Below are 12,106 nucleotides of genomic sequence, written 5' to 3'. Positions count from 1 at the left end.
GATACCCAGGACTTGCCCACAGTCCTCAGCCTGCACACTGCCAACTGACCCCTACCCTGACCGCATCGCTGACCCCTGTCCAGTCCCACTTGGGCCTCTTCATCAGTCTCTGGGCCCCCAACACACTGGGCCAACTGGCTGGCCCGTCCACTTTCAACCCTCACTGCTTCCTCCTCTTAGAAGTTGGAACTAGCCAGCTTAAAATATCCAAAGACTTCCAAAGTCTACCCCGGGGCCGACAAAAACCTGCTGATGGGCAGACATGAGACTCCTGGGAAGGCCAAATGACTTTCTACTCCACTTTGGATACAGCCAACACAGATGCATCAGGGCTCACTCTGAGAATATCACGCCAGCTGCAACCCCAAGTCCAGCTAGCCTGGTACAGGCTCGATGGGGCAGGTTCACAGCTGCGAAACCCAAGGGAAGTAGATGAGGGCCTCAACCCTCCCCTCCAGCAAAATGGGTCTTTCCTACGCCTTCTTTGGTTACATCAATCAATAGCTCATAAAACATAGCTCATAAAACATTGCTCTGCATGACTTGGACAAGGTAATCGCTCTATTTCATCCTCCTGCTTCAGAACTCTCCTCCAGAGGAAATAAACCTGCCTTTCTGGGGAAAACAAAAGCCTCCCCTGCCTTGCCCTAGAAACAAAACTAAAGGAAGTGATGATGAGCAAGCGCCCCAAGCCGCCGCCAAGACGGCCCCGCGCCGGCTCAGCCAGGGGCACTCTGTCCAGCCCAGAGTGTACGTGTGTTTTGTTTTGCTTTAAAATTCCTCTAAAATGGAAAGGGAGAGTGGGCGTGTAAGCTGGAGCCCAGGCTCCATTCAGATGGCTCGTGTCCTCGCATCTCACTCTGCATCACGATGAGGCCACCCCGGCTGAATTTCAAGGGGGCAATTTCTTGGGCAATTAAATATGTCAACTACAGACGCCGGAGGCCGGGGCAGCGGGAGCAACGTCCCGACGAGCGAGGCTGGCAGGGCGCCCGCCAGGGGCTGCACCGCCCGGCCGCCCACCCGCACCTCCGCTGGGTCCCCAGTTCGGGCCAGGCTCGGTCACTTCCGGTGACAAATCCCTCCTCCCACGGCCTCCAGCAATAATGCACCGGTTCCCCCCGCCGCCTCCCTAAAGCCCCGCGGCCCCTCCGAGAGGCGCGCAGCGAGGCGCGGGGTCTCCGCTCCCGGCCCTGCGGCCGCCGCCCGGGAGCCGCTTCCAGACTCGCCCGGGCCCCGCGAGCGCGGCCGCAGCCCCGAGCACGCTCCCTCCCGGCGCGGGGGCCCGCGGGGGCCCAGGAGCTCCCAGGCCGCGCCGGCTGCAGTGGATGCGGGGTGGGCGGAGGGCGAGGGGACCCGGGCGGCGGGAATGGGGAAGAAGACACCAGAGGCATGCAAGCGGCTCCCTGGCCAGCTGCCCCAGCTGCCGCTTCCTCCGGCGCGGGCCGGGCGGTGCAACATCCCCCCCCTCCGTCTTCCTCACCACTGCCTGTCCCCCCCACCCACCACACGCACACAGTCCTCTCCCACCCCAGCGGCGGATCTCCGGTCTGCCAGGGGGTAGCAGGGAGGGGCTGGGGGGAGGGGGAGGCCTGCGAGTTTCTAACCTTGTTCTTATAAACAAACCCACATGTGCAGCTGCCGCTGCTGCAACTCACCCCACAATCCCGGATATAAGGCCTGTCCCTTTAAGAAGAAAAAAAAGCTTCCCCCGCCTGCCTCCCACCCCACCCATCCACAAGGACCTTTGTCTCCCCGCCCGCCCCGCCCGGCGGCCCCGCCCCTCGTCCCCGCCCCCTTCAGCTCCCAGGAACCAATAGGCGAAGGAAATAAGGCCGGGGGATTGACGTCATCGTGTCCGGCCAATCACAGGGCGCGTTGGTGGGAGGCCTCCCGGAGGGCGCGCCCAGAGGCAGGAAGGCCGGAGAGGAAGCTTGAAGTTAACATGGAGGCGGCTAGTTGCTCCGCCGGTGCCGTGGGCGACGGGGACATGGGGTCCCGGCGGGACCTGAGCTCGGTGCCTGAGCGGCTCCAGAGACGCGAGCAAGAGCGGCAGCTGGAGGTGGGAAGGCGGAAGCAAAAGCGGCAGGACCAGGAGGTGGAAGGGGAGAAGAGCGACTTCTTCGCCGCCGCCTTCGCTCGGGAGCGAGCAGCCGTGGAAGAGCTTCTGGAGGGCGGTGAGTCGGTCGAGCGGCTGGAGGAGGCGGCCTCGCGGCTCCAGACGCTGCAGAAGCTTCTCAACGACTCGGTTTTGTTCTTAGCCGCCTACGACCTGCGGCAGGGGCAAGAAGCCATGGCGCGGCTGCAGGCGGCCCTGGCCGAGCGGCGCCAGGAGCTGCAGCCCAAGAAGCGTTTTGCTTTCCGGACCCGGAGGAAGGAGGATGGCGGTGCTGCGGCCGCCGCCGCCGCCGCCACCACGACAGACGCGGCCCCTGCAGCCCCGGCGGCGTCCGCGCGGCCGCTGGCGGAGGAGGGGCCAGGCCTCGGCTCCAGCTGGGTCTGCGGCTTCTCCCACCTGGAGTCGCAGGTCTTGGAGAAGAGAGCCGAGGAGCTGCACCAGCGCGACGTCGTTTTGACCGAGCTGAGCCACTGCACGGTCAGACTGTACGGCAATCCCAACACGCTGCGGCTGACCAAGGCCCGCGGCTGCACGGTGCTCTGCGGCCCCGTGTCCACCTCGGTGTTCCTGGAGGACTGCAGCGACTGCCTGCTGGCCGTGGCCTGCCAGCAGCTGCGCGTCCACACCACGACGGACACCCGCGTCTTCCTGCATGTGACCAGCAGGGCCATCGTGGAGTACTGCCACGGGATCCAGTTCGCCCCGTACACCTGGAGCTACGCGGGCATCGACGCGGACTTCGAGAGTTCTGGGCTGGACCGGAACAGAAATCACTGGAATGACGTTGACGATTTCAACTGGCTGGCCCGGGATGTGGCCTCCCCAAACTGGAGTATCCTTCCCGAAGGGGAGCGAAAAGTCCAGTGGGACTGAGCCGTCACCAAGCCTTTCCTCCGGCGCCCGCAGGGTTCAGCTGCCGCTGTGCATCTGTTTGTAGTGTTTAAGGCTTGAGGCTGTGATAGGCTCCGACTTGGCGATCCCCATTAAATTCTTGACAGAGCCAACACTGAACAGCGTGTTTTCCTGTTTTGGCGCCATCTGGGACCATGGCAGATCGAAGCACTGAGAGAGGAGAGAGTGGTTGGGTTGATTTCAGTGATCGGTGGTATTTAAGCAACACAGTGCTTGAGGGAGTGGGCCTCCAGTGGATGTTTGTTTCACGAAGGCGTCGGGGAGGGTTCTGGTGGGACCCGGTCTATGCGGCCCTGTGGTATCAGCACCACGCAGGAGTGTTTTGAATGGGAGATTTGACTTGGGGATTTTCCAGCCGCGCGGTATAGAGACTCCTGTCTAGTCTTGAGCTATATATTAGCTTGGACATCTGGAATCCAGCTACTCATTGACTTCTTTGCATGGAGTACAAGATTCTGAATCTTACCAACAGTAATGCCAAAGTAATTGTTACAGCCACCAAGCATTTTTTTATACTTAAAATATATACACTGTCCTGGAGGCTTTGTCCGTATAACTTAGACCCCCAAAACCTTAAAAGGTGGTGCTGTCAAAACCATGTTTTTCTTCTGTTTTTAAGATTTACCTGAAAGGCAGAGCTAGAGAGAGATCTTCCATCTGCTGGTTCACTCCCCAGGTGGTTGCAATGGCAGGGGCTGGGCCAGGCCAAAGCCAGGAGCCTGGCCCTCCATGCGGGTGTCCCACTGGGCCATCTTGCCCGCTGCTTTCCTCGGGGCACCTCAGCAGGGGGCTGGATGGGAAGTGGGAGTAGCTGGGATGCTGGCAGCTGTCGCAGGTGGTGGACCCAAGCACCATTTTTCAAGTTAGGACACAGGTGAGTAACTTGCCCGAGGCTACACAGCTTAAGTGCTGGCTGTGATAGGAATGAAAAGAGCTTCCACCACAGGGAAGGCAAATTGCTTTTCTTAAGTTCCGGGCATAATTATGCTGCCAGTTATCCTGTAGAAAAAAGAAACTCAAGGCAAACATGCAGCTGTGTTTTGTTTCTTCCACTCCTGTTGCTATCATCTCTACTGTCACACATCGATTTTCCTAAAAGAAAGGTGGGAGATACTTTTTAGAAAAAATTTTTGAGTCTTAGTTTTGTAGCTGTAGATGTACTTTCTCCTTACAAGTGTGACGGTCCATGGCATACCTTGAATATTTACGTGTTTTATCTGGTACTGTTTTATTCTCAGGATTCCAGGTGGTTTCTTTTGTGTGTGTGTGTGTGTGTGTGTGACAGGCAGAGTGGACAGTGAGAGAGAGAGAGACAGAGAGAAAGGTCTTCCTTTGCCGTTGGTTCACCCTCCAATGGCTGCCACGACCGGCGCACCGCACTGATACAAAACCAGGAGCCAGGTGCTTCTCCTGGTCTCCCATGCGGGTGCAGGGCCCAAGCATTTGGGCCATCCTCCACTGCACTCCCGGGCCACAGCAGAGAGCTGGCCTGAAAGAGGGGCAACCGGGACAGAATCCGGTGCCCTGAGCGGGACTAGAACCCGGGGTGCCGGCGCTGCAAGGCGGAGGATTAGCCTATTGAGCCAAGGCGCCAGCCCCAGGTGGTTTCTAGGATGTAAAATGAAACCAGATGACAAGATGAATGAGGAGGAACAAGGGTAGAGTAGCACATTGGAGGCAGAAGTTAGGTCAAGCTCTCTTCCTCAGCAGAAAGTAAGTCCACATTCCTCCCTGTCTCTCTCTCTCTCTTTTTTTTTAATAACGTATTTTTATTTGAACGGCAGAGAGAGAGCAAGCTCTTCCATCTGCTGATTCCCTCCCCAAATGGCTGCAAAGGTGAGGGCTGGGCCAGGCTGAAGCCAGGACCTAGAACTCCATGGGGTCTCCCACGATGTGGCAGGGGCCCAAGCACTTGGGCCGTCCTCCCCTGCCTTCCTAGGAGTATTACTGGGAGTCAGATTGAAAGTGGGGCAGCTGGGACTCGAACCAGTGCTCATAAGGGATGCTGGCGTTGCAGGTGGCGGCCTAACACACTGCTGTACAACGCCATCCCCAGCTGCTACCTATCTTGAAAAAGGATCATCAGTTTTCCAATTTGTAATATGTACAAGGAGGAAAAATCAGTTGCTGAGAAGAAGTGATCCTGAGGTCGGGGCACCGGTCCTGTCCCAGTTGCCCCTCTTCCAGGCCGGCTCTCTGCTGTGGCCAGGGAGTGCAGTGGAGGATGGCCCGGGTCCTTGGGCCCTGCACCCCATGGGAGACCAGGAGAAGCACCTGGCTCCTGCCATCGGATCGGCGCGGTGCGCCGGCCGCAGCACGCCTACCGCGGCGGCCATTGGAGGGTGAACCAACGGCAAAGGAAGACCTTTCTCTCTGTCTCTCTCTCTCACTGTCCACTCTGCCTGTCAAAAAAAAAAAAAAAAGTCTAACACGATTCACAGACGTATCTCCACGTGAGGAACAGTGACCAGTGTCCTCATCGGTTTGCAGTTCATATTTGTGAACTGAGTTTAACTTACTCTTTTTAAGTTTTAGGAATTTGAAAGAGGGAGAACAGAAAACGGGGTGATCCTCCATCCACTGGTTGCCTAAATGCCCAGAACAGCCAGGGCTGTGCCAAGCCGACTCTGGGAGCCGGGAACTCCATCCAGGTCCCCCATGCGGGTGGCAGGAACCCAAGCACGTTGGGCCATCCTCTGCCTCTTCCCTGGGTGTGCATTAGCAGGAACCTGGATGGGAAGTGGAGGCAGGACTTACCCCAGGCCTCTGAGCAGTGGCTTAACTCACTGCCCCACATCAGCTGCTCCTCTGGGCTGTTCATTTTTGTAGCAAAGTTAACGCAATTCCTTAGACCTTTTGCAAACCTGAGGTTCGCAGTAGCGAATACAATCATTACCGTGACAGCTTGAACCCTAACTGACGCCAGCTCCTCTCGGCTGAGCTTTGGGTGCTGCTCGGCAAGCCCGTTGCGCCTCCAGAATGCCTGCTGCGCGTTCTTTACGCCACCCACTCCAGACCTTTCCCCCTTGGCGGAAGCTTATGATGTTATGCCCAAATTCTGCCAGCCTCACTTAACAAAGGCCATTCGACTAGCACACCCTTAACCCCCCATATTTGGAAAATTGGGGCCAGTGTTGTGGCATTGTGGGTGAAGCCACTGCGTGCAATGCCAGCATCCTCTATGGGCACTGGCTCATGTCTCAGCTGCTCCACCTCCAGTCCAGCTCCCTGCCAATGGGCTGGGAAAAGCAGCAGAGGGTGACCCAACTTCTTGGGCCCCTGCACCCACATGGGAGACCCAGAACAAAATCCTGGCTCCTGGCTTCAGCCTGGTCCAACCCTCACATTGCAGCCATCTGGCAAATGAACCGGTGAATGGGAGATCTTTCTTTCTCTCCCTCTCTCTCAATCAACTCTTTAAAAAATATTTGGAAAAATTAAGAAAGTTCCATTCTTATTGCTCCTCATTTGAGAGCTGTTTCCTCTTCCACAAAACTCCCTCTTGACTTGTGCTTGTGGCACACATTTTTTTTTAATAAAGATTTATTTATTTGAAAGAGTTACACAGAGGAGAGGCAGAGAGAGAGAGAGAGAGAGAGGTCTTCCATCCACTGGTTCACTCCCTAATTGGCTGCAATGGCTGGAGCTGCGCTAATCTGAAGCCTGGAGCCAGGAGCTTCTTCCGGGTCTTCCATGCGGGTGCAGGGGTCCAAGGACTTGGGCCATCTTCCACTGCTTTCCCAGGCCATAGCAGAGAGCTGGATCGGAAGTGGAGCAGCCGGGTCTTGAACCGGTTCCCACATGGGATGCTGGCGCTTCAGGTCAGGGCGTTAACCCGTTGTGCCACAGCGTCGACCCCGTGGCACACATTTTCAACATTTCGGGATCATTTCTGTTGACTCCAAGCCAGAGTTTGAACTGTGTAGATGAAATCTCCACCCCAAACCAACTCAGCTCTGCAGCAGCCACAGAAGGAAGCGGTTACTGTTACAAGGCCTGCCTTCCCACCTGTCATATGCTGAACTCGTCCTGCACCGCAGAAACGCTAAGACTGTTTGCTTTCCGCTCTTCTGGCTGCTATCGTAGTTACATGGACTGTGCTGCCTCAGGGCGACGGATTTATTTCCCACTGTTCTGGAGGCTGTGAAGTCCAAAATCAAATCCAAACGCAGATTTCAGTTCCAGGTGAGGGCCTGCTTCTGGCCCACAGGCTACAGTGTTCTCTGTGTGTCATTAACATGTTGAATGGGATGAGTCTTTTGTTTTTAAAGATTTTAATATATTTATTTGAAAGAGTTACAGAGAGAGAGAGAGAGGTCTTCCATCCGCTGGTTCACTCCCCAATTGGCCACAATGGCCAGAGCTGGGCTGATCTGAGGTCAGGAGCCAGGAGCTTCTTCAGGTCTCCCACACCTAAGCACTCGGGCCATCTTCTACTGCTTTCCCAGGCTATGGCAGAGAGCTGGATCAGAAGTGGAGCAGCCAGGACTTGAACTGGTGCCCATATGGGATAGCAGGTGGCAGCTTTACCCACTGTGCCACAGTGTGGACCCCGTGAGTCTTGTATATGGGCACTCATCCGGTTCATGGGTTCTCTGTGCTCACAACCCGTCATCTACCTGAGGCCCACCTCGTAGCCCCAGCATGTTGTGTGGGAGGGACACAAATATTCAGGCTAGAGTACTGATCACGAGAGTTCAAGATCATTTATTCATCCGGTAACCAAGCTGAGCATTCTCTTCAGAGATCCGAATACTTAATTTTTAAAGTAAGCCTATTATTTATTTTCATCTACTTGAAAGGTAGAGTGACAGAGTGAGAAAGAGAATGAGAGCAGGAGAGAGAAATCAATCTTCCATTCGCGTGTTCACTTCCCAAATGCCTCCCAGAGCCAGGACTGGGCCAAGGCAGCCAGGAGCCTGGGACTCCCTCTGGGTCTTCCACCCGAGTGACAGGGGACCCAGGATGCATTAAGAGGAAGCTGCATTGGAAGCAGCCAGGACTCGAACCCGCACTCCCACATGAGATGCAGTTATCCCACATGGCAGCTTAGCCCACTGCCCCTCGGATCCTTTACTAAAGACTTTGTTTTAGGGGTGGGAGTGTGGGTAGGATGACAGGTACAGTGGGAAGAATTACTATGTTCATAAAGTTGTATCTATGAAATGCATGCGAATAAATAATTTTTTTTTATTTGAGTACGTCTCGGTTGTGCTTATCTCACCAAGAAAATTACATGTAGGAGCTGGCGCTGTGGCTCAGTAGGTTAATCCTCCACCTGCAGCGCTGGCATCCCATATGGGCACCAGTTCTAGTCCCGGCTGCTTCTCTTCCGATCCAGCTCTCTGCTCTGGCCTGAGAAAGCAGTAGCAGATGACCCAAGCACTTGGGCCCATGCACCAGTGTGGGAGACCCGGAAGAAGCCGCTGGCTCCTGGCTTCAGATCGGCACAGCTCCAGCTGTGGCAGTCATTTGGGAAGAGAACCAGCAGATGGAAGACCTCTCTCTGTCTCCTTCTCACCGTCTATAACTCTACCTCTCAAGTAAATAAATAAAAAATCTTAAAAAAAAATTACACATAAGCCAATTTTTCAAACTGACATCATATAGAGATTTGGTTGTAAGATGACAGTGCAATTGTTTTTATATACATAGGTAGTTCATATACAAAGGTAGAAACAGATTGGAAAACAGTAAAATTCCCTCCCTCCTTGGTCCCCTACCCTTCAGTTCTCTGGGGAGTGCTCACTCTGCTCCTTTTAGCCTCTGCATTTATAAACACGTGTGCTGCATCTGTTCCCCGCGCCTACAGACGCTTGCCACATATCCTGTCCTGTGTGTTGCCTTTGTCAGTCGTGGTGTGCGTGGGGATGTCCCTGTGTGTGCATACAGAACCACTGAGCCTGTTCGCCTGCCACTTACTGCTGGTCCATGGCCTGTGCCAGACCATCTAACCGGTCTCGAACTGATGGGCATTAAGGTTGCTGTCAATCTTTTTTTTTTTTTTTTTTTTTTTTTAAGATTTATTTACTTATTTGAAAGAGTTAGAGGGAGACACACACACACACGTACACAGATCTTCCATGTGCTGGTTCACTCCCGAGATGGCTGCGACAGCCTGGGCTGGGCCAGCCTGAAGCCAGGAGCCAGGAGCTTCCTCCAGGTCTCCCATAGGAGTGGCAGGGGCCCAAACACTTGGACCATCTTTTGTTGCTTTTCCCAGGCTGTTAGCAGGGAGCTGGATCGGAAGTGGAGCAGGAACTGGTGCCCATATGGGAAGTTGGCATCATGGGCAGTGACTTCACCTGCCACACCACAGCGCCTGGTTCTGTTTTCAATTTTAATTGTCAAAGAAAAAAAAGCTACAGTGAATATCCTGTGCACAAATTATTTAGTATGTGTGTGATTACGGCCAAGGGTTAAGTACGTAGGTGTGAAATGATTGGGTGGGTGGGTTATGAACACTTACAGTATTGATAGACAATGTCACATCGCCTAACAGAAGTCTGAGGGTGCCGCCTCTCCATGCCCTTATCCACCCAGTGTGCTAGTAGAATACAGGAGGTTTGCCAATCTGATAGCTGCAAAACATTATCTTTCTGTCTCAGTAATTACAATGTCTCCTAACTTCCTGTCTCCAGCCCCTAAGCCATTCTGCACGTGGCTACGAGATACTTCCTTCAAGGATGTCCCTCTCGGCCTGACACCCCAGTTTCCCGTCCTCTGGTGGACTTCCTGGCCCCGAAGCCTCCCCACCCCCGTTCTCAGCCAGTCTCATCTGAAGCCCATTAGTCAAACACGCCCCATCAGTCAGTGCCCTGCAGGAAGCAGCTGCCACGTTCAAAATGGATCATTTGAGAAGCGCTTAGGCCAGAGCTATTTACACAGCTGTGGGCAGGGGTTAGGAAAAGCAGTAAGAGATGGTGCAGTACCTGCCCTCATCCCTAGAGCTGAAGGGACAGAACTGTGCCTGATCGCCCTCTCCCTCTCCCCCACTCTCCACCCTCCCCCCAGTGCTGGCGTTGCAGCTTCTAGCGGCAGGATGCTGTCGCTCCATCCTGGCTTGGCAGAGAACAGCCGTGGGAATTAAAGAATGCCCATGTCTTCCATCCGTGCCTTCCAGCGGCTGAACCCAGCTAGAAACGCCAGGACAAGGGAGCTGTTGGTGCGGTCCACGTGCGTTGGCTCCCAGGATGCAGGGCAGGGCAGGTCAGGGTGGAGCAGGATGCAGAGTGGATCTGGCTGAGCAGATGGGACATTCAGTGCAAACACCCTCTGCCACACTCCCTGGCCTCTGCAAGCAGGACCACACAGAGCGGGTCCACGTGCACTTGCCAAAATGTTGTGCTTGACAGATGTCACCCCTTCTGGGAAGTCTTCGGGGATTTCCTCCAGTCTCTGAAAATGAAGCATGATTTTTTTTTTAAAAAACTATAACAGCAAGAAAGAAAAACGAATGGACTAATCTCTGGGGTCAAGTTGTTGCGTTCTCTGGTGGGCACAATTTTTTGAGGGAAAGAATAGGATGTGAAGTGCATGTGCCAGTGCAGTCAACATTCACACGATGGCAAAACTTCAGAACGCATGGCAGTGTGATCAGACGGAATCCAGGACGCCTCCAAGGCAGGCAATGATTTCAGCAAAGTCATTGTTGCTTTGGAAATGTTTAAGAAAAAATAAGCCGGGCCAGCACCGTGGCTCACTAGGCTGATCCTCTGCCTGTGGCACCGGTACTCTGGATTCTAGTCCTGGTTGGGGCGCCGGATTCTGTCCCGGTTGCTTCTCTTCCAGGCCAGCTCTCTGCTGTGGCCCGGGAGTGCAGTGGAGGATGGCCCAAGTGCTTGGGCCCTGCACCCGCATGGGAGACCAGGAGAAAGCACCTGGCTCCTGGCTTCGGATCAGCGAGATGCGCTGGCCGCGGCGGCCATTTGGGGGGTGAACCAACAGAAGGAAGACCTTTCTCTCTCTCTCTCTCTGCCTTGTCAAAAAAAGAAAAGGAAAGAAAAGAAAAGAAAAGAAAAGAAAAGAAAAAAGAAAAGAAAACGGGCCGGTGCTGCGGCTCAATAGGCTAATCCTCTGCCTGTGGCACCGGTACTCTGGGTTCTAGTCCTGGTTGGGGCGCCGGATTCTGTCCCGGTTGCTTCTCTTCCAGGCCAGTTCTCTGCTGTGGCCCGGGAGTGCAGTGGAGGATGGCCCAAGTGCTTGGGCCCTGCACCCGCATGGGAGACCAGGAGAAAGCACCTGGCTCCTGGCTTCGGATCAGTGAGATGCGCTGGCCGCGGCGGCCATTTGGGGGGTGAACCAACAGAAGGAAGACCTTTCTCTCTCTCTCTCTCTCTCTCTCTCTTTCTCTCTCTAACTCTGCCTTGTCAAAAAAAGAAAAGGAAAGAAAAGAAAAGATAAGATAACGGGCTGGTGCCGCGGCTCAATAGGCTAATCCTCTGCCTGTGGCACCGGTACTCTGGGTTCTAATCCTGGTTGGGGCGCCGGATTCTGTCCCGGTTGCTTCTCTTCCAGGCCAGCTCTCTGCTGTGGCCCGGGAAGGCAGTGGAGGATGACCCAAGTGCTTGGGTCCTGCACCCGTATGGGAGACCAGGAGAAGCACCTGGCTCCTGCCTTCGGATCAGTGCGGTGCGCTGGCTGCAGCGCGCCAGCCGCGGTGGCCGTTGGAGGGTGAACCAACGGAAGGAAGACCTTTCTCTCTGTCTCTCTCTCTCTGTCCACTCTGCCTGTCAAAAAAAAAAAAAAAAAAAAAAGAAGAAGAAGAAGAAGAAAAAGGAAAGATAAGCCATAAGCTATCAAAGGAAAAACTTTCTTTTAAAAATTTACTTATTTATTTATTTGAAAGAATTACAGAGAGAGGGAGAGAGAGATCTTCCATCCACTGGTTCACTCCCCAAATGGCTACAACGGCCAGGGCTGAGCCAGGCTGAAGCCAGGAGCCAGGAGCTTCTTCTGAGTCTCCCACGTGGGTGCAGGGCCCCAAGCATGTGGGCCATCTTCTACTGCTCTCCCAGGTGCATTAGCAGGCAGCTAGATGGGAAGTGGAGCAGCGGGGACTCAAAGCTGGGAAAT

General features: G+C 54.6%; 1 protein-coding gene across 1 annotated transcript; it reads left to right on the top strand.

Moving 5' to 3' along the window:
• Nucleotides 1-1,917: 1,917 nt before the first annotated feature.
• TBCC (tubulin folding cofactor C) lies at nt 1,918-4,316 on the top strand. Its single transcript, XM_062187499.1, has one exon. The coding sequence runs from the start codon at nt 1,946-1,948 to the stop codon at nt 2,990-2,992; it is 1,047 nt and encodes a 348-aa protein (XP_062043483.1). The 5' UTR covers nt 1,918-1,945; the 3' UTR covers nt 2,993-4,316.
• The last annotated feature ends 7,790 nt before the right edge of the window (nt 4,317-12,106 follow it).

The sequence above is a fragment of the Lepus europaeus genome, chromosome 3, assembly GCF_033115175.1.
Source record: "Lepus europaeus isolate LE1 chromosome 3, mLepTim1.pri, whole genome shotgun sequence".
In the NCBI taxonomy this organism is placed as follows: domain Eukaryota; kingdom Metazoa; phylum Chordata; class Mammalia; order Lagomorpha; family Leporidae; genus Lepus; species Lepus europaeus.
The sequence above is the reverse complement of the archived record's forward strand: the minus strand, read 5'-3'. Positions and strand labels throughout refer to the sequence as shown.

What these genes read in the sequence shown, in the direction of transcription:
- TBCC (XM_062187499.1), top strand. Translation starts at nt 1,946, where the DNA reads ATGGAGGCGGCTAGTTGCTCCGCCGGTGCCGTGGGCGACGGGGACATG.